The sequence below is a fragment of the Geotrypetes seraphini genome, chromosome 1 (assembly GCF_902459505.1).
Source record: "Geotrypetes seraphini chromosome 1, aGeoSer1.1, whole genome shotgun sequence".
Taxonomy (NCBI): domain Eukaryota; kingdom Metazoa; phylum Chordata; class Amphibia; order Gymnophiona; family Dermophiidae; genus Geotrypetes; species Geotrypetes seraphini.
In genome coordinates, this window is record NC_047084.1 from 138,594,714 (window position 1) to 138,621,066 (window position 26,353).

General features: G+C 48.2%; 1 protein-coding gene across 3 annotated transcripts in view; it reads left to right on the forward strand.

Moving 5' to 3' along the window:
* The first annotated feature begins 1,029 nt into the window (after positions 1 to 1,029).
* Positions 1,030 to 26,353, forward strand: part of PCDH10 (protocadherin 10) — a 143,927-nt gene continuing 118,603 nt past the window's right edge. For all 3 annotated transcript variants that reach the window (XM_033939188.1, XM_033939196.1, XM_033939178.1), the window contains exons 1-3: positions 1,030 to 4,409; positions 6,709 to 6,767; positions 7,332 to 7,438. In XM_033939188.1, the coding sequence (XP_033795079.1) occupies positions 1,770 to 4,409; positions 6,709 to 6,767; positions 7,332 to 7,438 (2,806 nt within the window). In that variant the 5' untranslated portion in view covers positions 1,030 to 1,769. The remainder of the gene's footprint in view (positions 4,410 to 6,708; positions 6,768 to 7,331; positions 7,439 to 26,353) is intronic.

Consider the following 26,353-nt stretch of genomic DNA (forward strand, 5'->3'; position numbering starts at 1 on the left):
TTAATGGGGAAAAGGAGAGACATGAACGAGATTTTCCAGGTTTTGAAACAAAAAACCCCACCAAGCACCCAAAAATCTAACACAGAAATGGATAGTCAGACGCTACAGCTGAATAAAATTCTCCAATCCTACCTGCTGAATTAAAAATGACATTTTGCTTTTAACGCATAGCTGGTGATGAAAGATCTGAAGACATCCTGCAACACCAGCTGTGCCAAACGCTTTGCTTTAAGAGGCGACTTAAAAGGGCACTTAGACGTTTCCCTTTTCTTACGATCGCAGATCAGCTCCGCAGTACCCATGAAAATGAAGTTTGATGGGCAATGCACGAGCCTCCCATGCATCTTTCATTCCTTTAGGTCTGCTAACCGCCCCCCCCTCCCCTCCCCTCCCCCATCTTCATGCAGGTTAGTAGCCCTTTCTTAAGGTCTTCCAGAGCCAAGGCGAGCTGGTGCATGGGCACTCTTCTCCTTCATTCAGTTTGGCGTGCCCTCCCCGCCTCCTCCCCTTTGACGCTCGAGAAACGTTGCGCGGCGCAGGTGGAGGCAGCGGCGATCGCGATTTTCAGCTGGCATTTTGAAAAAGGCAAGGGGCAAAAGCTGCCCCTCCCCCACTCTGGGATCCCCCAAAAAGTGATCGCCCCCAATCTCCAGGTCGTGCTTTTAAGATCCCGGGATTTCCCTTCGCTGCCGGGGCTCTGACGCTTATTATTTCCTCTTGTTGTTTTTTTTTTTTTCCGCTCGCCTTCGCTCCCTTAAGGCGGGGGACGCCGGCTTTTGTGGCTGGAGAAATCCCCGCGAGCGCCCTGGGAGAGCAGCGGCCGGGGTGACGCTCTCGCTCTCTCCTCCCTGGGGGCCGCGCGCGCCCCTCCTTCCCGCCTCCCTTTCCGTGACGCGCTGCCAGCCCCGAAGCGCGCGGCGCGCCCGCCCCCAGGGAGGGCGGGGCCGGCGCCCCATTGGTCGGCCGGAGACGGGCGCCGCACAAAAGCGGAGGAGCCGCGCGCTCGCCGCTCAGAAAGTGTCCGGCGGTGGTCGCAGGAGCATCGGAGCGGGGAGAGCGCGTCCTCCAGCTTACACACCCCTTCTTTCCCCCCCCCCAACCCCAAATTTTTTTTTAAAAAAAGAAGAATACATTTGCAAATCTGAAAATAGGATCTGTTTCTGAGAGAGAGAGGATTGCTAAAGACATGATACCCAGAGCTCCAGTGCAACGGAGAGGAGAAGACAGGAGAACTGGGAGCGCTTATTTTTAAAAAAAGAGAGAAAATCAAGGGGGGGAAAAAAAGAGCAAAAGCTGAAGTTTGCAAGCGATGCATCTCGAATCCAGCCTAGGCTTGCCCGGCCGGTCCAGCACCTGCCCCGACCTGGAAGCGGAGCCGGGGACAGTCTCTTGCCATATTCAACCTTGCTGAAATTGCTGGGGATTTTTCTGTGTGGTTTGGTTTTTCTTTTTTTTTTCCTTTTCTTTTTCTCCTTCTATTGGTTTTCTTTACCGTTTGCGGAGCACCGGAACCAGCGGAATATTATATGCGTCTATATGATTTTGAAGGGGGAAAAAACCCAAAAGGTTTCAAAATTGCAACTAACTAGACACGGATTGCATGCCCAATGGTGATGGCCAAAATTGCAGAGATGAAAGGGGGACCGCCTGCTCCTGCGTCCTTTAGCTGCCTGTGCGCGCAGCAGGGGAAAGTAAGGAAATCTTAAGTGCACTTTTTAAGAAATCGCCCTTTTCAGAAAATTCTTGCCGATTTCTTTTTCGGGGGGAACATGCTGCCACTCGTTCTGCTGGTCTGCACGCGCCTGGCATGCGGGGTGCTCTCGCAGCTGCAGTACAAGGTGCCAGAGGAGCAGGAGCCGGGCACGGTGGTGGCGAATGTCGCCGAGGAGCTGGGCTTGGACCTGACCAAACTTTCCGAGCGGCGCTTCCGCCCGGCGCCCGGCTCGCCCTACCTGCAGCTCAACGCCGAGAACGGGCTGCTGCTGGTGGCGGAGCGCATGGACCGCGAGCAGATCTGCCGCCAGCTCGCCTCCTGCCTGCTGCACGTGGAGGTGCTGCTGGAGAACCCGCTCGAGCTCTTCCGCGTCGAGGTCGAGCTGCTGGACGTCAACGACAACCCCCCCAGCTTCCCGCACGCCGACGTGGCTGTGGAGATCTCGGAGAGCGCCACGCCCGGCACGCGCTTCCCGCTCGAGAGCGCCTCGGACCCGGACGTGGGTGCCAACGCACTGCGCACCTACGAGCTGACGCCCAATGACTACTTCGCGCTGGATGTGCAGACGCAGGGCGTGAGCGAGGGGGACGAAGGAGGTGTGGCCCGGGTGGCTGAGCTCGTGCTGCAGCGGCCCCTCGACCGCGAGCGCCAGGCGCTGCATCGGTACGTGCTGACAGCGGTTGACGGCGGGCAGCCCCCGCGCACTGGCACCGCGTTGCTGTCCGTGCGCGTGCTGGACTCCAATGACAACGTGCCCACCTTTGCGCAGCCTGTCTACAGTGTGGCGCTGCCCGAGACCGCGCCGCCCGGCACTCTGGTGCTGCAGCTCAACGCCACTGACCCGGACGAGGGCCCCAGCGGCGAAGTGGCCTACTCGTTCGGCAGCCACCTGGCGCCGCGGGTGCGTGAACTTTTTCGGCTGGAGCCGCGCACGGGGCGGCTGGAGGTGGCTGGTCGGCTGGACTTTGAGGAGAGCTCCGTGCACCAGGTGTACGTGCAGGCCAAGGACCTGGGCCCCAACGCCGTACCCGCGCACTGCAAGGTTCTAGTGCAGCTGCTCGACGCCAACGACAATGTTCCCGAGATCACCTTCAGTACCGTCACGGAGGAGGTCAGCGAGGCCGCGCCGCCCGGTACCGTTGTGGCCCTCTTCAGCGTGGCCGACCGCGACTCAGATGAGAATGGCCATGTGGAGTGTGAGCTGCTCGGTGCGCCCGACCTGCCCTTCCGCCTCAAGCCCTCCTTTAAGAACTACTACACGCTGGTGACGGATGGCGTGCTGGACCGCGAGATGCGTGACGCCTACTCGCTGACGGTGGTGGCGCGTGATGGGGGCTCGCCGCCACTCAGCTCCACGCGGGCCATCCAGGTGCGAGTAGCTGATGTCAACGACAATTCGCCTAGATTCTCCCAGCCAGCCTACGACGTCTACGTGACGGAAAACAACGTGCCAGGCGCCTACATCTACGCGGTGAGCGCGACCGACGCGGACGCGGGTTCCAACGCAGCCTTGACATACTCCATATTGGAGTGTGACATCCAGGGTATGTCTGTCTTCACCTATGTGTCCATCAACGCGGAAAATGGCTACCTCTATGCGCTGCGCTCCTTTGACTATGAGCAGCTCAAGGACTTTGCCTTTGCTGTGGAGGCACGTGATGCGGGCACGCCACCGCTGGCCGGAAATGCCACTGTCCGTGTGCTGGTAGTGGACCAGAATGACAACGCGCCTGCTATTGTCTCTCCGCCCCAGGGCCGTAACGGGTCCATCGTTCGCCAACCTCTGCCACGCGCCGCTGAGCCGGGCTACCTAGTGACGCGCGTGGCAGCTGTGGACGCAGACTCGGGGGACAATGCTCGGCTCACATACCGCCTGGCACATGGAAACGAGGGAGGTCTTTTCCGCTTGGACTGGCGCTCGGGGGAACTACGCACAGCGCGACGCGTGCCAGAGAAGCGTGGGGACTTGCGCCAGCCGCAGCGGCAAAGGCCCTATGAGCTGCTGGTAGAGGTGCGTGACAACGGACAACCGCCGCTCTCCTCTAGTGCGACGCTGCAAGTCCAGGTGGTGGAGGGCGCTGTAGGGGAGCGACAGGGAGCTGGCGGAGGAGGTGGCGGTGCGGGAGGCGCCGGCGTTGGGGGTTCTGCAGCCGAACAGCGGCCCAGCCGTGCTGGGGACGCAGCCCTGGACCTCACTCTTATCCTCATCATTGCCCTGGGCTCGGTTTCCTTTGTCTTCCTGCTAGCCATGATAGTTTTGGCGGTCCGCTGCCAGAAGGAGAAAAAACTGAACATTTACAGCTGCCTGGCCGGCGACTGCTGCCTCTGTTGTCCTTGCGGCAGCTGCTGTCCCCGCCATGCCCGGGCACGCAAGAAGAAGCTGAGCAAATCTGACATCATGCTGGTGCAGAGCGGCGGCGGGGGCAACGGCCCCTGCCCGCCCGGAGCCCCGCTGCCCGGAGAGGAGCCTTCCTGCGGCTCCGGGCCCGGCTCCAACTCCCACCATCACAACCAGAACTACTGCTATCAAGTGTGCTTGACGCCCGAGTCCGCGAAAACGGATCTGATGTTCCTGAAGCCCTGCAGCCCGGCTCGCAGCACGGACGCCGAGCACAGCCCCTGCGGAGCCGTCGTGACGGGGTACGCAGACCAGCAGCCTGACATCATCTCCAATGGCAGCATTCTCTCTGGAGAGGTAAGGAGCGACTGTTCTCCCCCCCCACACACACACACCCTTCTATTTTCCCCTCTTTTTAACCACCATCCAAGGATCTCGCTAAAAATGTTTTCTGATGTTCTCTTTGGGTTGTGATCTATTGTCACAAAAATGTGATCTCGCCTATTACACTTCCCATCCTGCAACCCACTTCCATCTAAAGAGTTAGCTTTTTTTTAATAGTTATAATATCCAACTAATAACCTTTTTTTGTGTGCTGTGTTCGCCCATTCCAGCCCATCTTCATTAGGATGAATAAGGGTCTTAAAATCCTGATCACATAATCTCTTGTTTTTCTTTTTTTTTGCATGATATTTTTTGCATGCCATTTTACTTTCTTAAACGCTCGTCAGCTGTGTAGAGATTTCACAATTACTGACTTGTATATGTAATCTTGGCTTGGTAGTAGTTTCTGATGCTCCAACATCTTGAGTCCTACCTTGAAAGAAATCATACGAGCCCATGTGACCCACATTCGTTCTGATATGACTTGCAAAAAGGATCTGGGACTCCAGTTATAAACAATTCTGTTTTCTCCAGGACTTGGGTAGCTTGTGCTTAGAAATGGAACCATATCTCTAGTCCTGAAGCCCATCCACCCCCTTTCCTGCTCCCTTTCAGTCAGTTTCATTTTTTTTTTAAACCCTGTTTCTCTGATCTCCATAACAAGTCCTCCCTCCATTCACAAATGAGCATTTTATGATTAGTAGTTGAGCATTTTCTGTAGCACTTGATTTCATAAGGATTATAATAATCTATTCTGTGAAATACTCTGTATGTTCGAAGGTACCTTGTCTCATCGCTTCCATGGTATTCTATTTATACTTTTAATTTTTTTTTTTCCTTTTCACGGATTTGTATGGCCTTATTTCTATTCTGGAAAACTTTGATGTTTTAAACCCTGTTAACCTTTGATTTAACGCTATCTATTAATCCCTCTTCCCTATGGGTTTTTTTAAAATATTTTTTTTGTGTGTCCCATGTTCTCAGACTCCATTCTCCTGTTGCCTTTTCTGTCCTGTCCGTGCATTAATTTCACTGTCCCAGCACTGCAGTTCTCTGTCATTTTTAGGCTTTTCCTTTGAAGGAATTTTGTGTTCCTTTGCATTTTGTAACCATTTAATACACATGCAGCATTTGAAAGTAGAAACCTGGTTTATTTTGCATTTTAGCAGACTAAGGTCATTTCAGGGTTGGCTAGAGAGGTAGCAATTGTACAGTGGACTCCCTCCACCCCCCACCCCCAAAAAAACCAAAAAAAAAACCAAAACCTTGCTGCAACCAAGTGCCCACATAATATGAATTTGAATGAAGCTTGTCTGGCACAGTACAAAGCTGTACCAAGTAACATGTTTACCATTTGCTGTTTCTTTTAACCATTTCTGAGATTTATTGCCTTTCGTCGGGATTCTTTGCTAGGTTTATCCAGACAGTAAATAAATTGCATACGTAAAAAGGGAGCAATCGAGGCTGCCATGCAAAATTAAAATCCCTGAAAGATAAGGTATTTTTGTCTCTCTCCTCCACCCTCCAGCATCTGCCCTCCTCCCCCCCCCACCCCGAGGATTTAGATACGGGGAGACACAATAAGGTTTGAAGTCTTCTACACTACTGGGAAAGTTAATTGATAATGTGCCAGTCCCTTTATTGACTGCATCCGGGCAGTCCATTTATACTGAAATCAAACCAACCGCAAACACATTTCAGACTTGTACATTAGGTTCCTGCTGTCATTTGTGGCACTTCTGTTTGCTCTTTTTCCTGTTAGATGTTTGTGCAGAAAGGCGCCTCATTCAGTCTTTCTGAAAAAAGGTGTTTCTTTCCACTAAATCAGTACAATTAATTGAAGGCTTTTACAACTGTAATGTTTGGGGGGGTTTTTGGTTGTTGTTTTTTTTTTGTAATCTTGTAGGAAAGGCATAAACCAACCCTCCTCCCTCCGACTAGAATGAGTTATTGGCCAGTTCTATTATTTATTCAAAGGTTTCCAAAGTTTTTGGCCTGCATTGGCATTTCATTTTACTCACTAAAGGTGTAATGCGTAGAAATTGTGTTCATTATGGGAAACTGTTTCCTATTCTGCTTCCATTGGTGAAGCTGGCACCTTGTTTTCGGTGTCGTCTCCTTTGCTTGTAGGTTTAACAAGTGACACTGGTTTTCTCATCTAAATGAGAATTATGCATCCCTAATATCTCTGCAGACACCTTGCTTGTTACATTATGATGAGGGTTTGGATATGATAATATCTGAAGACCAATTATGTTCTCCTTTATTCTAGAATAAACACCAGCGGGCTGAGCTCAGTTACCTAGTGGACAGACCACGACGAGTAAACAGGTATGGACACTTAAGTCCATTTTCTCTAAGAAATATATTTTGAGAAGCCGTCCATGGTAGAGTCCAAATCCATGAAATATAACTCAGTAGTAAGAGAGGATATTTTTTATTTTTGCAGTCTGAAACATTAAACTGAGTTGGTGTTTCAAAGCCCCAGATGCATGGTGTTAGTCTTATCTTGGGTGACAGGTATAAATCCCGGTTTTATTTAGATTTTGTATTCAAATAAATACTGTCAAATACTTACATGCATCCTTTGCTACCTCTTGACATAAGCATATTTTCTTTTTCAATTAAAGCAGGTAGAACATAGTTATAACAAGTGGCAGAAAGGCAGTGCTGGTGTTTTTATCTGGTTTCTTAATGCCTGCAAATATAAGCTGCATTTCTGTTGAGAGGAAAAGCCCTCTGCAGCGAAACACAATTGCTGCGGATGCAACACCCTTGTTGGCCATTAGATGGCAGGAGCATCGTTTCATGAAGTTTGGGGATATTTGTTTAAAATATATATATATATATGTAAGGTTCATTCTAATATTCAGATTTTATTTTGATTGTTTCTAGTTCTGCATTCCAGGAAGCAGACATAGTAAGCTCTAAGGACAGTGGTCACGGAGACAGCGAGCAAGGAGACAGTGATCACGACGCCACAAATCGAGGTCAATCCTCCGGTAAGCCTGTTAAAAGGGGATTCAGAGGCTAACCCTTTCAGTAATTATACCAGAGAAGGATAGGTATTAGCGTTTTCAGGGTACATCCTAACTTCTGCACTGTGGATGCTAACTTTCCACATGCTCGTTTGTTATATATAGAAGGTGGTTACAAATTGTTTACATCAGAAAAAACATTTAGAATATGTTAAAATGTGATTAGGTATGAAGTTGTATCTGTGTGTGTCCTTGGTTTTAAAACAGACATGAGCAACTCTGGTCCTCGAGGTCCAGAATCCCATTGGGTTTTCAGGATTTCCCCATTGAAAGCAGTGCATGCAAATAGATCTCATGCATATTCATTGGGGAAATCCTGAAAACCCGATGGGATTCCGGCCCTCGAGGACCGGAGTTGCCCACCCCTGCTCTAGAGGAAAAAAGTGAGGATACTAACCCTCTTGATCAGGGATCTCAAAGTCCCTCCTTGAGGGCTGCAATCCAGTTGGGTTTTCAGGATTTTCCCAATGAATATGCATTGAAAGCAGTGCATGCAAATAGATCTCATGCATATTCATTGGGGAAATCCTGAAAACCCGATTGGATTCCGGCCCTCGAGGACCGGAGTTGCCCATGTCTGTTTTAGAAGTTTATACTTTTTTGGTAGCAGGCATCAAATTTTCTTATATTGAAAAGCTTTTACAGTGTAAGTGGGAACAGTGCAAAAATTATGTTGCTCTTTTTTTCCCCAGAGTTTTAAGTAGAAATGGGATTTATGGAGTGTGTTTCTTTAACCAGTTGTTATTTATGCATGCCTAATTTGTGGTCTTCTTGTGAGAAGAAATTGCGTGGATTTGGTCATATACACACGTCAGGTGCAGAAAAATCAAAATTTGTGTTCTGCTCTTATAATAAACAAAAAAAAAGCCCAAGATAAATCATTTAATGGCAATTATTTTTTTTTCTGGTGTATGCACGGATGTATTTTATGGAGTATGACAGGGTTCTCATCTTTTAATCTGCATACAGTACTTGCGTTTAAATGACATTAAGAACGATTTAGTGTTTAAATAAGGTTTTTAAGGCAAGATATTTGAGACTTTTGGAAAACGAAAGACTTCCTACAGACATGAACTCCTGTGGAGTCCTTTCATCCTTTTTGTCAGTCAGTTAATTGCCATTGGAAGAGGCTGTGGACTTTCTCAAGATCGTGCAGGCTTCAGGCTCTTGCTTGTCTGCTGTATTGTGTGCCCTTGGGTAGGGAAATCTCATTGAATAGAAGAAATGCTTATTCTTGAGGTCTCCTTCAGAATGCTGCAAGTCATTAATATGCGGTCCTAATGAGAGTGCAGAAGGAGCCAAGAGTCTCTGGAGGTCCTTGTGGGACTTGAAGGTACAATGAATCGAGCACCTCTTTTATATCTAGGATAGACTAGAAGTCTCCATTTGGACATTAAAGTTTGGCCAGTACGTAGTGCTGGTTTATTTTTTGCCTTCATAAACTCCGCAGTTAGACTTGTTTGGCCTGTTCGTTGCATTTCCTGTTTCACATTTGCCGAAGGAGTCGAAAAGCTTTCTTTTTGCCTTAAACATGGTCTTCTCTAAAATATTTAACCGTAAGTGCAGTCAGATTAGGCCCTTGGCGTAATAAATCGTCATAATGAATCTGGGAAGGTTAAAAATAACATTTCCAGGAGCTGCTCAGACTTTGCTGTAGTGATGTAAGGATAGGTAATTTGCATGTAAGCCCAGCAACTGAAATGCATAGATGATGCAGAGCTTGGAAAATGGTGAATAATATGTTTCTGCTAGCTTCTAGAAGATTATTTACATTTGTAGCATTGTTTAAATACAGATTAAAGTGGGCAGCCATATAATTGTCATTGAGAACATGAAGACAAGTGAGCTTTAATGTGCTCTCAGTGTAACATTCGGATCTTTTAAGCTCTAGTATACTGTAACCTGCAAAATCATCCCATCCGGTATTGACATGTCATTCTTTTTTATGCATAAGCGTTGGAACAGGGGAGGCCGCAGGGGCCAGGCCTCCCCCCCAAAAAAAAATTGGTGGTCAGAAGAGTCGGTTATGGCTCTGCTCCCCTACCCACTTCCTCCCAGCCGCTGTCATTTAAAATCTGCGCGCAGCCGCTGCACAACGTCGCTGCAGAATGAAGACTTCCAGGGCGCAGGGCGGCTGCCTGAAGATTTGAAATTACAGCGACCGGAGAAGGTAGGAGGGGGGGAGACATCGTGCCACAGGATCCTGGCTGAGGCTAGGGCGGAACTTTTGGCCTCCTCCTTTCCCCCCTCCCGCCTCTCAGGCTTGCTCACCTCTGGTTTCTAGCTGTTATGATCCATGAAGCTTCCAATTCAAGAACTAATTTATTAAATATTTTTTTCAAAGGTGGCTAATATTAAAACAGTTTTTGCAGGAAGGCTTGTTTGTGAAACGGGTTTATTCAGCGATGCCGTAAAAGAGTCCAAGATGCTGAAATAAGTATTTTAGAACTTTGGGGAATTTGTGGTTAGACTCTGAACCTAGGAGGCTGCAGATGGGGAAAATATAATCTAGAAAGACATAACATTGGCATTCGCATTCCCGTCACCTGCAACTGAAAGCTAATCACCATCAATCAATAATCACACAACTCAATTTTACTGGAATAAATATTTGGCTGCAGCTTTATTATCTATCTGAATATTATCTCCACTTACAATACAATCCGTGTCCAAAAACCAACAAACCCCCATTGCATATTTCACACACCCCCAGGGAGCTATTCGGTGTTGAAACTAGCTCCCGTTAAGTCTTTAAACTTATAACATTCCCCCAAACATGACCCACGGTGACGCAAGGTCATGCTTCCCCTCCCCCCAAACATGACCCACGGTGACGCAAGGTCATGCTTCCCCTCCCCCCAAACATGACCCACGGTGACGCAAGGTCATGCTTCCCCTCCCCCCAAACATGACCCACGGTGACGCAAGGTCATGCTTCCCCTCCCCCCAAACATGACCCACGGTGACGCAAGGTCATGCTTCCCCTCCCCCCAAACATGACCCACGGTGACGCAAGGTCATGCTTCCCCTCCCCTCAAACATGACCCACAGTGATGCAAGGTCATGCTTCCCCTCCCCCCCAAACATGACCCACGGTGACGCAAGGCCATGCTTCCCCTCCCCCCCAAACATGATCCACGGTGACGCAAGACCATGCTTCCCCTCGCAGCGGTATCGCCTGCGAGTGTTACATTTATTTATTTATTAACTGCTCATCTCCCAGATCCAACTGGGCCAAACCCCATTTTCCGCCCCACCCAAAGCTGCGACCACCTCCCCCCAACCCCATAAACTCCCCCAACCCCACCCAAGTCGACATATAACATGTACACCCCCCACCCCACCCCACAACACTGACACAAAACATAACACCGGCACAAAGGGGAGGGAGGGAGGGATAATCTTTTCCTGAAGAGACCACTCTACTGTTCCCCTTTCCTCACGGAATTCACTCCAGACTGCCACAACATCCAACCAATCACGTGACTGCTCCACCCCATCACCTTAGAAACCTCCCTAATCATTTCTCTTTCTTACAAGCTCTGTCTATTAACCCTTTCTTATCTCCTCTTATGTAATGTAATGTAATTTATTTCTTATATACCGCGAAACTCCGTTAGGATTCTAAGCGGTTTACAGAAAAAAACAGACAATAAGGGTGCATTAAAATTATAAGTAAAATATAAGTAAAATAGGTACTTAGAAATTCCCTTACTGTCCCGAAGGCTCACAATCTAACTAAAGTACCTAGAAAAATGACAATTAGTAGAGTAATGAAAAAGTAAAATAGAGATAGATGAGAAAAAAATAAGAAAATAAACATTCTAATAAGACTACAGTGGTCTAAAGGACTTTGAAAGGTTGAAAAAAGAGGGGAGATAGGAAATAGAAGCAGGAGGGAGAACCGTTGAAACTATAGAATTCTTGGGAAATTTAAATAATAAAGTAGGAAACAAACCAAGTGGCAAAACAATGAATGAGATTTAAAAATAAAATATCATAAACTAAAAAAAGAAAGTGAAAAAATAAAAAACAAACAGTCAAGACTGAAGTCCAGCTTGAAATGACTTCTTATAAACTTGTCAATCCTTATTCTACAGACCCTTGACAACACCTCGTATATTCCCCTCACCCTCTGCCCCCTCCCCTTTCCATTTTACCCACACCATCATCTAATAAATATTACCAGCCGGCGACATCAGCTCAGCTAATGTTATATCACAGCAGATGAATCTGGTGTTCTACATCGGCAAGATTTACTACAGGGTAAAGAGGGGTTTCTCCTCCCCCTCTTTAATGCACTACATTTTCACGGGGCTCCTTTTCACGGGGCTAGCGTTTGTAGCGCACGCACCGGATTAGCGCGTGCTAGCCGAAAAACTACCGCCTGCTTGAAAGGAGGCGGTAGCGGCTAGCGCGTTAGGGCCCTACCGCACCTTTACATTACCTTTGTAAAAAAGAGCCCGTGGTGTATAGTGGAAATGCTGTAGGTTGCTTTGCTTCTGTAGCTTGACTCACTTATATCCTCGCTCAAAACTACCGTATTTTCACCCATATACCGCGCACCCGTGTAAAACGCGCACACGGGTATAGCGCGCGGGGAACACAAATTTATGTAAAAAAAATTTAATATAGCGCGTACACGCGTATACCGCGCATGCTAAAACCTCCTCCCGCCTACTCCGAACCGGCATCCTCCCCCCCCCCCGCTCGCTTACCCGCGTTTTACAACTTTTTTTTTTCAATCCGATCCGGCATCCCCCCTACGAACCGGCATCTTTCCCCCCCCCCGCTCGCATCACCCCCACGATCCTACATCCCCCCAGCACCGCAAAACATCTCTTACCCGATTGGGCACCGGCACCAGCACCAATGCACAGGATGTGCTAGTGCCAGTGCCTGAAGATCCTCCCTCGTTGGGCTGGGCTGGGCTGGGCGGTGTGGGAGAGATCCTCCTTCTTCCTGCGCCGGGCTGGACTAGGCTTTGAGCATTTGCGCATGCTCAAAGCCTTCTGGTCTCGCTCTCTCCAAGATAATCTCGGAGAGAGCGAGACCAGAAGGCTTTGAGCATGCGCAAATGCTCAAAGCCTAGTCCAGCCCGGCGCAGGAAGAAGGAGGATCTCTCCCGCACCGCCCAGCCCAACCCAACGAGGGAGGATCTTCGGGCACTGGCACATCCTGTGCATTGGTGCTGGTGCCGATGCCCAATCAGGTAAGAGATGTTTTGCGGTGCTGGGGGGGATGTAGGATCGTGGGGGAGGGGGGGTGACGCGAGCGGGGGGGGGAGGATGCCAGTTCGCAGGGGGATGCCGGATCGGATTTAAAAAAAAAAAAGTAAAACGCGCTCACACGTATAACACGCACGGTTATGCACGGTTTGTAAAATCGTGTATAACGCGCGCGTTATATGCGTGAAAATACGGTACTCTTTGCTTATGCCATTTATCAGACTTTTATTTCTTTCTTTTCAGAATCTGTTTAAAATTCATTGGTAATCCAGTTCTCCTTAGTCCACCCCCAAAACCAGCTGCCCACAAATGAATCCAAGTTTTGCAAAGCAAATTGATAAATAAACCCTCTTTACTGAAGCCTTTGGTTCTGTTTACATAATACTAGCTAATGTTTTAAAATCCCGGTCCGGAATGCCAATGGCGTATTTACTCGCCCGCTCGCTTTTTATCTTCTGTACCGAATAAGTTGGCACATTTGAAGTCTGAAATGACGTGGTAATAAAGCGCTAATTTGACATTATTCTACTGGAAAGTTGTACAGATGTTTCTTCTGATATGTTCCACCACCTTTGGACCAAAAAACAAAGCTTAAATGTCCTTTTCAACAAGGAATATTCAAAGCCCTCTTTTACTAAGGTGCACTAATCGATTTAACGTATGCTAACGCATGCATGTTAGTTTATGAAAGCGTTCGCGTTTAGCATGCGCGTGCCGATTCGATTGGCGCACCTTAGGAAAAGAGAGGGTAAGTTTCCTTAAACTATTACAAAACAAGCTTCCTGCATGGTGTTTTTCTCTTAAGAATATAAACGTAGAAATATGACGGCAGATAAAGGCCAAATGGCCCGTCCAGTCTGCCCACCCGCAGTAGCCATTATCTCTTCCTCTCTCTTAAGAAATCACCACGTGCCTATCCCAGGCTTTCTTGAAATCAAACACAGTCTCTGTCTCCACCACCTCATTTCAGGCCGCTAAATTGAATATATGGCTTGGAAAAATTATGTTAGATGTTTCGTCCTATTTTGAGTTTGGAAAACTGTTAAAGGCAGAACTATTCGATAGGTTGGTAACTTAATGCTTCCTGATGTATTTTATCTGGTTTTGTATTTTTATCTGCATTGTATGTATTAGCTGGTGTCAGGTCAAAAGCGCGCCGGGACAAAGGCGCGCCCAGACAATTGAGCACAGCGCGCGCTGCCGTGCCGCTCTAAATTACTGTTTTTAGTGCTCCGACGGGGGGGCGTGGAGGGGAACCCCCCCACTTTACTTAATAGAGATCGCGCCTCATTGTGGGGGCGTTGTGGGAGGTGTGGGGGGTTGTAACCCCCCACATTTTACTGAAAACTTCACTTTTTAGGGAAAAAGTTCAGTTTACAGTAAAATGTGGAGGGTTACAACCCCCCAAACCCCCCATAACGCCGGCGCGATGTCTATTAAGTAAACTGGGGGGGTTCCCCAACAAAACCCCCTGTCAGAGCCCCTAAAAACTGTAATTTAGAGCGGCGCGGCGGCGCGCACTGCGCTCAATTGTCGGCGCGCGCTTTTGTCTTTCGCGCCGTTGTCTATGAACCGTATTAGCTCTAACTTCTGTGAACCGCCTTGAACTTTCCCGGTATGGCGGTATACAAGAATAAATTATTATTATTATTCTGGGAGATTGTTCCATGCATCTACCATCTCTTCTGTATAAAAGGTATTTCTGTAGATTACTCCGGAGCCTATCACCTCTTAACTTCATCCTATGCCCCCTCATTGCAGAGTTAATCACGTGCATCTCTGAATGCTTTTGATGGCGTGTTGTTTTTTTTTCACGGTGCTGTGGTTTTGGGGTTTTCTAATGGGTACCGATTGACAGCCAAAGTTTGCAGCCATCCTGTTGAACCAAGTGCAGTTTAGAGAAAGTAGGGGCCGGATTCTGCAAATGGCACCGTTATTGGGCGGTGCCGCCAAAAACAGGTATTCGTGTATCAGTCGCACAACGGCGCCGTTTGCCAAATTGCGGCTACGTGAATCTTAGGCGCAGGAAATGGGTTTTAAAGGCCTAAATTTTCCAGCGCCTAACTTTTCACGAGAATCGCGCCCCACACATGGCACCTCCTTAGATGGGAGAAGGTGCCCTGTGTGGGGCGCCTTATTATTATTTTTTTGAAGGCATTTTAGTTGTATTTTTCATCATCGCACTCAATTACTTCGCCGATTGAACCAATTAAAACAATTAAGCTAGCCGGCATTTAATGCTGCCTAACTTACAGCGCTGTTTGCAGAATCTGGTCCCCAGAGGTTGAGGTAAGAGCGGATAGCGTAGCTGGTTTTAAGAAAGGTTTGGACAAGTTCCTGGAGGAAAAGTCCATAGCCTATTATTGAGAAAGACATGGGGGAAACATAGAGTATGACGGCAGAAAAGGGCCAACGACCCAACAAGTCTGCCTACTCAAGATCCCTCCATCCCTTGAGAATCCATTTTTTAAATATAACTATGCAGTAACCCCACCTATCGACTCCTGAAGTCGACTCTTGACTTCCATTTTTATTTTTTAAAGTATAATTATGCCGCAACCCCACCTGTTTGTCCCATCGACTCTTGAAGTCGGGCACGCTACTGGCCTCGACCACCTGGTGTGGAAGACCGTTCCAACGATCAATCACCCTTTCAGTGAAGAAGTATTTTCTGGTGTCACCTTGAAATCTTCCCACTTTAAGTTTTAGCGGATGCCTTCTTGTTGCCGTGGGACCCTTAAGGAAAAATATTTCTTCTTCTAATTAAGTTTGGCCCGTGACATATTTAAATGCTTCTATCAAGCCACTGCTTGCCCTGGATCGGTACCATGGTGACACTAGGAAGTACTTCTTCACCGAAAGAGTGGTCGACCGTTGGAATAATCTTCCACTTCAGGTAGTTGAGGCCAGTAACGTGACTGATTTTAAGATCAAATGGGATCAATACGTGGGCTCACTTCAAAGAGGAACATAGAGGGGAGGGTTATTTGAGTGGGCAGACTTGTTGGGCTGTAGGCCCTTTTCTGCCGTCATATTCTATGTTTCTATGGAATGTTGCTACTCTTTGGATTTTGGCCAGGTACTAGGGACCTGGATTGGCCACCTTGAGAACGGGCTACTGGGCTTGATGGACCATTGGTCTGACCCAATAAGGCTGTTCTTATCGTCTTACGTGAGTCAAGTATAGGACAATGAAGCCATTGTAACATCACTGATGAGGTTGGCTCTGAGGCATTATGACATCACAATCTCAGCTCTGGAATGTTGCTCTCATTGGGGTTCCGGAATCTTGTTATTCTTTGAGATGCTGGAATGTTGCTACTCCTTGGGTTTTGGCCAGGTACTAGGGACCTGGATTGGCCACCGTGAGGACGAGCTACTGGGCTTGATGGACCATTAGTCTGACCCAGTAAGGCTGTTCTTATCATCTTACGTGAGTCAAGTATAAGACAATGAAGCCATTGTAACATCACTGATGACGTTGGCTCTGAGGCACTGTGGAATGAGGCATGATGACATCACAATCTCAGCTCTGGAATGTTGCTCTCATTGGGGTTCCGGAATCTTGTTATTCTTTGAGATGCTGGAATGTTGCTACTCCTTGGGTTTTGGCCAGGTACTAGGGACCTGGATTGGCCACTGTGAGGACGAGCTACTGGGCTTGATGGACCATTAGTCTGACCCAGTAAGGCTGTTCTTATCATCTTACGTGAGTCAAGTATAGGACAATGAAGCCATTGTAACATCACTGATGACGTTGGCTCTGAGGCACTGTGGAATGAGGCATGATGACATCACAATCTCAGCTCTGGAATGTTGCTCTCATTGGGGTTCCGGAATCTTGCTATTCTTTGAGATGCTGGAATGTTGCTATTCTTTGGGTTTTGACCAGGTACTAGGGCTATTGGGCTTGATGGACCATTGGTCTGACCCAGTAAGGCTGTTCTTATGTTCTTATTGTAACCACACAGAAAATATCAGGGCCTATCCCCTTCGCCCTTTGAGTGGAACTAAAAAGTGGGTGTGTCCATGGATGGGTCATGGGTGAGGATCAGGCTCATTCTAAGTAAAGTGGGAGTTGAAATTGTCATGCATAGATCTAGTCACGGCGCTACGCACTAGTCTAGAAACTGTGCCTAACTGTGCTAAGCATTTTTTTTCCACGCCAATCTATTTTTGGGGATGCCATATCTCCCCCTGTATGCGTACAACCCCTCCCCCCCCCCTCCGCAGTGTGGAAGCTTATACAAATGTCATCCGTGTGGAATTCCATATGTCCACTAATCTGTCTTGAAATCTCCTGGTTCCTCAGTCGTAAAAGGCCAATGTGTTTTTCTAATTTTTTTTGCTGATTCACCGCCTTTTTTTTTTTTTTTTAGATGGGATAAACAGAAATGACAAAGCATGTTGATCAGACCATGCTGTTGCCATATGTGTGCAAATGATTTATTTATTTATTTAAAAACTGTATATACTGCCTAAAATCTGGGCAGATTACAATCAATATACAAAGTAATATTTAAAACAATTCATCATATACCTAAAAAGCTGCTGGTACCCACACTTCTATCCATTTTTTATAATTTTTCCCATAGGGACCCTTTTATTAAGGCGTGCTAACCCATTATATTCTATTAGTGTTTAAGCCCGTTACATTAATGGGTGCTAGAAAGCAGCCCCCTTTCCCTCTCCCCCTCCAGTTCAACCCTGACTGTCTCTCCGTGGCCCTTCCCCCCCAAGCAAAGCTGTCTGCCTCCCAGCACACCCCTCCCCAAAGGCAGCCCCCTTTCCCTCTCCCCCTCCAGTTCCTCCCTGACTGTCTCTCTCCGTGGCTCTTCCCCCCCAAGCAAAGATGTCTGCCTCCCAGCACACAACTCCCCCAAAGCAGCCCCCTTTCCCTTTCCCTTTCCCCCTCCAGTTCCTCCCTGACTGTCTCTCCGTGGCCCTTCCCCCCCAAGCAAAGCTGTCTGCCTCCCAAAACACCCCTCCCCAAAGGCAGCCCCCTTTCCCTCTCCCCCTCCAGTTCCTCCCTGACTGTCTCTCCGTGGCTCTTCCCCCCAAGCAAAGATGTCTGCCTCCCAGCACACCCCTCCCCCAAAGCAGCCCCCTTTCCCCCTCCAGTTCCTCCCTGACTGTCTCTCCGTGGCCCCCCTTCTGTCTTCCCCTCCCTAAGCAAAGCTGTCTGCCTCCCAGCACACCCCTCCCCCCGAAGCTGCCCCCTTTCCCCTCCTGTGAGAATTTTTACCTGCATGGGACACCTGTAGCACCGGCACGACACCCTCCAGCCGTTCCTCTGAGCTCAAACTCCTTCACATGCCGCCCGCCTACACACTTGAAGATGCCGCGCGTGGTCTGGCCGGCTCCCTTAGTTCCTTACTGCCTTCCCCTCCCTTCCTGCAGAACCGACAAATCTCCTGACTCCAGCAGCAGCTGCAGCACTCTAAACACGCTGCTTCGCAGCCTTCTACTGCCCTGATTTGCTCTGCCGTGTCCCTGATGACATCATCAGGGACGCGGCAGAGCAAATCAGGGCAGTAGAAGGCCGCAAAGCAGCGTGTTTAGAGTGCTGCGGCCGCTGCTGGAGTCAGGTTTGTCGGGACCACGGGAATGGAAGGGGGGCGGTGGCGGCAAGAGACAAAGGGAGCCAGCCAGACCGCGAGAAGGGAAGGTCGGATGGGAGGGTCAGACCGCGGTGGGAGGCTCAACAGGGGTTCGGATGTGCCAGGGAGGGGGGTAGGCGAAACGACGATGAAGACGAACTGAAAAGAACCCTGAGCGCGCATGCGCACTCCTGCTAGCCACGGACCTACTGATCACATGCGCGGCTAGAGTTTTATTATATAGGATGGACGTCGACGTGAACTCTCAAGGCCCAGCACAGGAAGCAGATCTTCAGGCACCGGCACCACGCACAGGACATGCCGGTGCCGGTGCCGCTGCGGAGGCTACAGAAAAGTAAGAAGAGGGTTCGGGTGGGTTGGGGAGACCTCAGGTTGCGGCGGAGGGGTACCTGATGGCGGCAGGGGGGTGCCGGATCGCGGGGGGGAGGGTGCCGGTTCGCGGGGGGGCCTTTGGGGGGAGCAATGCCGATTCTCGTGGGGGGGGGGGGGGAAGCAGCGCTGCTGGCCTCAGGGGGGGGAAAGGTGGGGGGTGGAAACATATCAAAGCAAGTTTCCCTTACTTCCTTTGGGGAAACTTGCTTTGATATACGAGCATTTTGGATTACGAGCATGCTCCTGGAACGTATTATGCTCGTAATCCAAGGTACCATTGTAATTTAATTACTTGTTATGAAGGGGTGGGAAGGGAAGAAAATAAGATTTTATGATTGGTGTTATTGCTGAATATTAAGTAATATTCTCAATGTGCAAATGTGTTTATGTATTATCACACTTATCTAATATAATAAAAGCCTAAGCCGCGCATGCGCACTCCCATCGCGTGTTCCGTTTTCCGTGGGCTGTAGGGCACCGAAGATAGGAGTGCGCACGCGCGCGAAACACTCTCTCTCCTCCCCCGAGGCGGATGTCGGACGCGGCGGCTGTCGGCCGTGCTGTTCTTCGGTCTGCCCTGCTCCTTGCCTTAGCATATTTTTAAGTTGAAAGACGAGGCAGCGGCTCCTCTCAGGATCCCCACCTGCGTCGGAAGTCCGATGCAGTCAGGGATCTTGAGAGGAGCCGCCGCCGCCGCCGCATCTTTAAAATAGCCAGCCAGCCAGCCAGGGGACAGAAGCAGCAGAAGAAGAGTGGCTGGATTACAAACTGTTTTCTTTTTTGTTCCAGTTCATAGCCTCCCTGCCCCTTTTCCTGTCTGGAAGGGAGGGGCAGGAGCAGATGACCCCTGCTGCTCCAGAGTCTGAAAAGTAGTGGGACTGTGTTCCGAACTGTTAGGAGCAGCTTTTGAATGCTATGGTTTCTCCATTGCTCTCTATGGAACTGAGCCCATGTAATGGACAGGGGAAGGGGGCAGGAAGGAGGTGATGATGGAAAGGGGGGAGGTAAAACAAAGGGAGAAGGGCTGCTGCTGGATAAGGTGAGCAGTGATGGGGTGGTGGAGGAAGGGAGAATGGACGGGGAGCAGGCAAGGGGTGGTGGTGGACAGCCAAGGGGGAAAAAAAAAAAAAAGAAAAGACAGAAATACAGAAAGCGACTAAGGAGAGAGAAAAAGAAATAAAGACAGACACACACACATATATTCTAGCACCCGTTAATGTAACGGGCTATAAGACTAGTTGTATGTATAAAAATGAATAAAGATTTACAAAAAAAAAAAAAATCGCTTTGAATTCCAATGAGACATTTTACATACTTAGTTGACGTACTTACATATTACTATTAAACATTTTGGGGTCCTTTTACTAAGGGGTCCTTTTACAAAGCTGCGCTAACGGTTTTAGCACGCGCTTAGCGCGTACTAAATTGCCACGTGCGCTAGACGCTAACGCCAGCATTGAGCTGGCATTAGTTCTGGCCGCGTAGCACGGGTTTAACGCGCGCTAAAATTCTGCGTGCGCTAAAAACGCTATCGCAGCTTAGTAAAAGGAGCCCTAAGGCGTGCTAGCCGTTTTAGCATGCGCTAAATGCTAACGTGTCCATTATAGTCTATGGACGCGTTAGCGTTTAGCGCGCGCTAATATTTAGTAAAAGGACCCCTTAATTATCTTAAGCTACGTTGATGTTACTGACATTTTAACATTTCTACCTTGCTAATTTTGCACGTTTAAAAATGTTTGAGCTAAAACCCAGTAAAATAGCAACATTCAATGTACAGTACGTCCCCTGAAATTCGCGGGGGGTTCCATTCCAGGAACCCCCGCAAATTTTGAAAAACCGCGAATGCAGTTTAGGAGCTGATCGAAGGCAGCTGGGGCATCGGCGGGTGCTGGAGATCATTCGCGGTATTTTCTGACCGCCTCTTCCTGGTACTAAAGCCAGGCTACACCAATCGGGAGCTGCTGTGACACACCATATAGCTCCCGATTGGTGTAGCCTGTCTTTAGTACCAGGAAGAGGCGGTCGGAAAATACCGCGAATTACTGAGTCAGCGAAGTCGCGGGGGTTTGCTGTACCTGCATTTCACAGTCACTGTGAATGGTCAAAGTATTCACCCCTTGCTTTAACACAGACCTTCAGTTGCTTTGGGACGTTCTTAAAAGCCTTGTCAATTAGTCCCTGTCTGAGTTCAGGGATTGCTTGCAGCTATGGGTGGAGATTGTGATAGGTCTGTTAACAGTGCTCCCCAGACTTATTTTTAGTTTTTTTTCTTTATTTTTGGGTTTTTTGTGTCAAATAATGGCAGTTTTGCAGTGCACAACACAGATACGGTGAAAATCCAATACAGTGTTTCCCCGGTCGTTCGCGGTTTGCAGTCCCGGTCATTTGCGGTATTTTCTGACCGCGAACCGCCGACAAGGAGAGGACAGCGGGAGAGGCAGGAGAGAGCAGCCGAAGCGCCGGCGAGTGCAGGAAATCACTCACGGTACGCTCCAACTGCCTCTTCCTGCACTAAGTCGGGCCTTATCCGATCAGGAGCTTCTTTGATACGCAGCTCCTGATTGGATAAGGCCCGATTTAGTGCAGGAAGAGGCGGTCGGAGCATACCGCGAGTGATTTCCTGCACTCGCTGGCACTCCGGCTGCTCTCCTGCTGCCGTCTTCAGTCCACCCCATGAAAAACCGTATTCGCGGTTTTTCAAGATTCGCGGGGGTTCTTGGAACGGAACCCCCGCGAATATCGGGGTAGTACTGTACTATCAATAAATAACTCTTTCACATGGATAGTACAGGTATAAAAATGAGTCACATGTGTGAATGCAAAAGCACAGGCTTGGCCAAAAACTCAGAGGAGGAAAAAGCCTCCGAATCTAACCCCTCCCACTCCACAATAGTGGTTCAAGGTGTTCAGGGTTAAAACCTCAGTGGCACAAAAAACCTCCCCCGGTGTCTGAAAAAGCTGTGTGCGACGTGGTGAAAAACTTTGGGCTTCTTTTACTAAGCTGCGATGGCGGTTTTAGCGCAGGCTAGACGCTAACGCCAGCATTGAGCTGGCGTTAGTTCTAGACGCTTAGCGCGGGTTTAGCGCAGTGGCAATTCTGCGCACTCTTAAAAAACACTATCGCAGCTTATTAAAAGGAGCTCTTAAATGCTTAAAAGACAGATGAGCAAATCAACTTATCTGATGAAGACGATCGGCACACCAGTGATGGCCAGCGTTTTACAGTGTACAGCGCTCCCCCTGAGATTCACGGGAGATTCCAGGAACCCCCGCGAATCTTGAAAAACCGCGAATACGGTTTTTCATGGGGAAGCCTTAAGAGGGCAGCGGGAGAGTGTCAAAGCAGCTCCTGATTGGATAAGGCCCGACTTCGTGCAGGAAGAGGCGATCGGAGCGTACTGCGAGTGATTTCCTGCACTCGCGGTGCTCCGGCTGCTCTCTCCTGCCTCTCCCGCTGCCCTCTTCTTGTCGGCGGTTCGTGGTAGGAAAATACCGCGAATGAGCAGCACTGCGAACCGCTGACCGCAAACAATCGGGGGAACACTATATGTATTTTTGTACATAAAAAAGAATGTAATTTTGGGGGGGGGAACATGCAGAAATTACTGGGTGGTCATACTAAAAAGCCTGCGACTTCACCCCGTTTAAAAATATCTCATTTCACTCGGCGCATAAAAGTAGATGGCAACAAATATGGTTGTGAGATTTCACGTTGAAATTCCAAGCAGTTGGTGAGGAAACAGCAAAAAACGCTAGGGGGTTATTTTTTTTCTTTTTTTCCTCACCCTGAACCATTTCATCATGTTGTTCCTTATATGGATACTTTATCCATTTTTATGAAAATGCTAGCTTTTTGTAACATTCATAGTATGCCTGAGAATTTATCTTAATTTTCTCGTGGTGGTATCCAAAATGATTTTTTTCCATATCACGATAAGGATAAATTTTGCTAGACAGGTGGTGGTATTTGTTGGATTCTATCTCAGGGTTTGTTTGTTTTTTTCAGTTCTCTCTCAACACCTGCATGTTGTCACAAAGCGTTTTCTGGAGTTCATGTAATATACCGTATTTTCACGCATATAATGCGCGCGTTATACACGATTTTTACAACCCGTGCATAACCTTGCGCGTTATATGCGTGAGCGCGTTTTACAATGTTTTTTTACATAGTTCCCCTCCCCCCGACATCTGATTCACCCCGCAGGATCGTTCGCAACCCCCCCTGACGTTCGATTCACCCCCCCCCCCGCAGGACCCCCACAGCCACCACTGCTCGCACCCCCACCGTTCTCCTGCTGCTTCCTCTGCCGGCGGTCCCGGGCCTTCTGTGAGCCCTGCGTCTGCGCTGCTTCCTCTTCCGGTGGTCCCGCCCTTTCTCTGACGTCAGAGAAAGGTCGGGACCGCCGGAAGAGGAAGCAGCGCAGACGCAGGGCTCACAGAAGGCCCGGGACCGCCGGCAGAGGAAGCAGCAGGAGAACGGTAGGAGCTTCTCCATGATGGGGGGTGTGTGGGGAGGCTGTGGGGGTGCGAGCGGTCCTGCGAGGGGAGGGTGAATCGGACATCGGGGGGGTGCGAGCGGTCCTGTGGGGTGAATCAGACGTCGGGGAGGGGGGCATCAGGCGTTCAGGGTGGGGACAGGACTTCAAGGGGGAGAGGAGAGTCGGGCGGCGATGGGAGAGTCGGGGCGGCATGCGCGGTATATGGGTGTGCGCGATATATAAAAATTTCTTTACATAAATTACAGTTTCCCACGCGCTATACCCGTGTGCGCGTTTTACATGGGTGCAAGGTATATGAGTGAAAATACGGTAATATGTATAAGCTGGAGGCTGATCAAATGTCAGTTTCAGCTTTGCCGCTGAAACTATCCTGAAATCTAGATTCAGACATCAAGTTTATTAAAAAAAAATTTTTTTTTATTTTTTTATAAATTCTTTATTCGTTTTTATAACTTTCATCAAGTGCATCAAAAAGTAATAACATTTTAACTTAAATACATCACTTGAAATTCTACAATTCTTCATATCAAATTGAATTTGTCCCTTTCCCTCCCAACCTTTCAATATCTCATACCACATTTACCATATTATAAAGTCCCCTTCCCCCCCACCCTATTCTTTTCACTTATACAAATCAGGGAAAATGATACCTATTCATTACAATAATTTGTTAATGGCCCCCACACATCTTGAAATTTATTAAAATTCCCTTTCTGAATAGCTAATGTTTTTTCCATTTTATAAATATGACACGCTGAGTTCCACCAAAAACTGTAGTTTAATCTATTCCAATTTTTCCAATTATATGGCGACTCCTGTTAAAATAAGTAAGAGTGTATTAAAATTTTTTTTGATTAAACGCCTATCACAGATTCTAAGCGTTGTACATAAAAAAGAATGTAATTTAAAAACAAAACTATATATACATAAACTATATAAATGTGTCTTAGGCTCTTTTTAACTTTGGACGACTTGCGAGATGGACGTAAACGGACTTAGACGTCCCTTTCGATTATGCCCCTCATATGTGTATATATGTCCAAGTCCAAAGACGATTGTTGTACATGAAAAAAATAAGACATCCCCCGAAAATAAGCCCTAGTACATTTTTTGGACCCAAAATTAATATGACGCTGTCTTATTTTCGGTGAAACACGGTAATAGGAAAGTAAACATGGAGAGGATCAAATCAGAGGATAAGTATATAAGATTTTAGTCAAGGCCCAGCAGAAGAGGAGGCCGATCTTCGGGCACCGGCACCAAGCACAGGACGTGCCGGTGCTGGTGCCCAGGTGCCGGTAAGAAGTGTCGGGGGGGGGTGCCCAATCGCGCCAGGGGGGGTGCCGGATCGTGGCGGGGGGTGCCCAATCGCAGGGGGGGCCGGATCGCGGGGGGGGGAGAGTGCCGGATCGCAGGGGGTCCTTCGGGGGGAGCAATGCCGGTTCTCGGGGGGGGGGGGGGAACTTATCAAAGCGAGTTAGGGGTTAGGGGCAGAGCCGGTCTGCGAATATTAAAAAACCGCAAATATTCAGGCCGGTTCTGCCCCTAATCCCCGCTTCCCCCGGCTATTTTAAGCCCTGAAAGCCTTACCTGGTGGTCTAGCGGGTTTTCAGGCAGGAGCGATCTTCCCACGCTCCGGCCCCTTGCAGATCGTTCACAGGAAATGGCTGCCTTGAGCTCCCGTAGTCTCTCGAGCCATTTCCTGTGAGCGATCTGCACGGGGCAGGAGCGTGGGAAGATCGCTCCTGCCTGAAAACCCGCTAGACCACCAGGTAAGGCTTAAGGAGGGGGGGGGGGGGCGGATTTCAGGGCTTAAAATAGCCCGAAAAAAGAAAAAGGAATTTTAGGTTTAAAATCGCGAATAAGTGAATCTGTAGATACGGAAACCGCAAATACGGAGGGGGAAGTGTAGTTCTTTTCAGATTTCAGTTTATAACAAATTAACACGTTCACAGACTGCCTTCTGCTTGGTACTTTGGCTGTTTTCTGCCCATTTCTTCATCTAATTCCTTCCAGTCTGGAGTCAAATTGGTGTTTTAATCATTCCAATTCTATGGGTGCTGAAATTCATGGTCTCTGATTTATACCTGAGGGTCTTTTCATGCTCCACAGTTTATGACGACGAATCACTTGTTACAGCTCCTGTGAAGTGATTTTGCATTCATATTTGGACATTCGCAAAAACGCAAGCTAGAAGTATCAATTTCTTTTCTTTTTTTTTCTCCATAATATTACAGTGCACCTCAAAGTAACTTTAGTGAAATAGTAGTAAGTATTTCTTCAAAGTATAGCCTCACAGTAGAGGCGATAAGAGATCAGAACAGTAAATGAATTCGTGAAATCCGGGAGACGCAAACAGGATCTCTAGATAGAAATAAGGGAAAAAGCTTGAGATTAGGTAGGTCTGCACTAGTGCATCAGACACGGAAAGAATAAATAAGTTTCATGTTCCCTATTTAATTTGCTATACATTTTTCCCTGACTGTCCTGGTGGGCTCGTACTCTTATCTAATGTACCTGGGGCAATGGGGGGGGGGATTAAGTGCCCAGGGTCACAAGTGGCAGCTTGGGTTTGAACCTACAACCTCAGGGTGCTGAGGCTGTAGCTTTAACCACTGCACCACTCTAGAAATCAAAATGCAGTAAATGTGAGCCAAGTATGGAACGTTCAAGCCATTGTGACATCATTGCCGAGGTTGGCTCTTAGGCATTGGAGGAAGGAGGCATTATGACATCACAATGCCAGCTCCGGTTATCAGACGCTGAAACTTTTCACACTGTTTATTTATTCAATTTTCTATGCTTTTCTCCCAGGGGAGCTCAGAACGGTTTACATGAATTTAGGGCAATGGGGGGATTAAGTGAGTTGCCCAGGGTCACAAGGAGCAGCGTGGGTTTAAACTCACAACCTCAGGGTGCTGAGGCTTTGGCTTTAACCACTGCTCCACACTCTCCCCCTTTGTTTTCCTTTTTTTTTTTTTTTCCCCCCCCTATTTCACCTGCCCTCACCACTGGTCTTGTAACAGAGCTGCTTTTTGCACTTAGAATAATGTCAGGGGGCACCAGAAATTTATTTGCAATCAGGCCGGAGATACCATTTAAAATTGAAAATGGTGGAATATCTTTCTGCCACATTTTTTTTTTTTTTTTTGCAGTTTC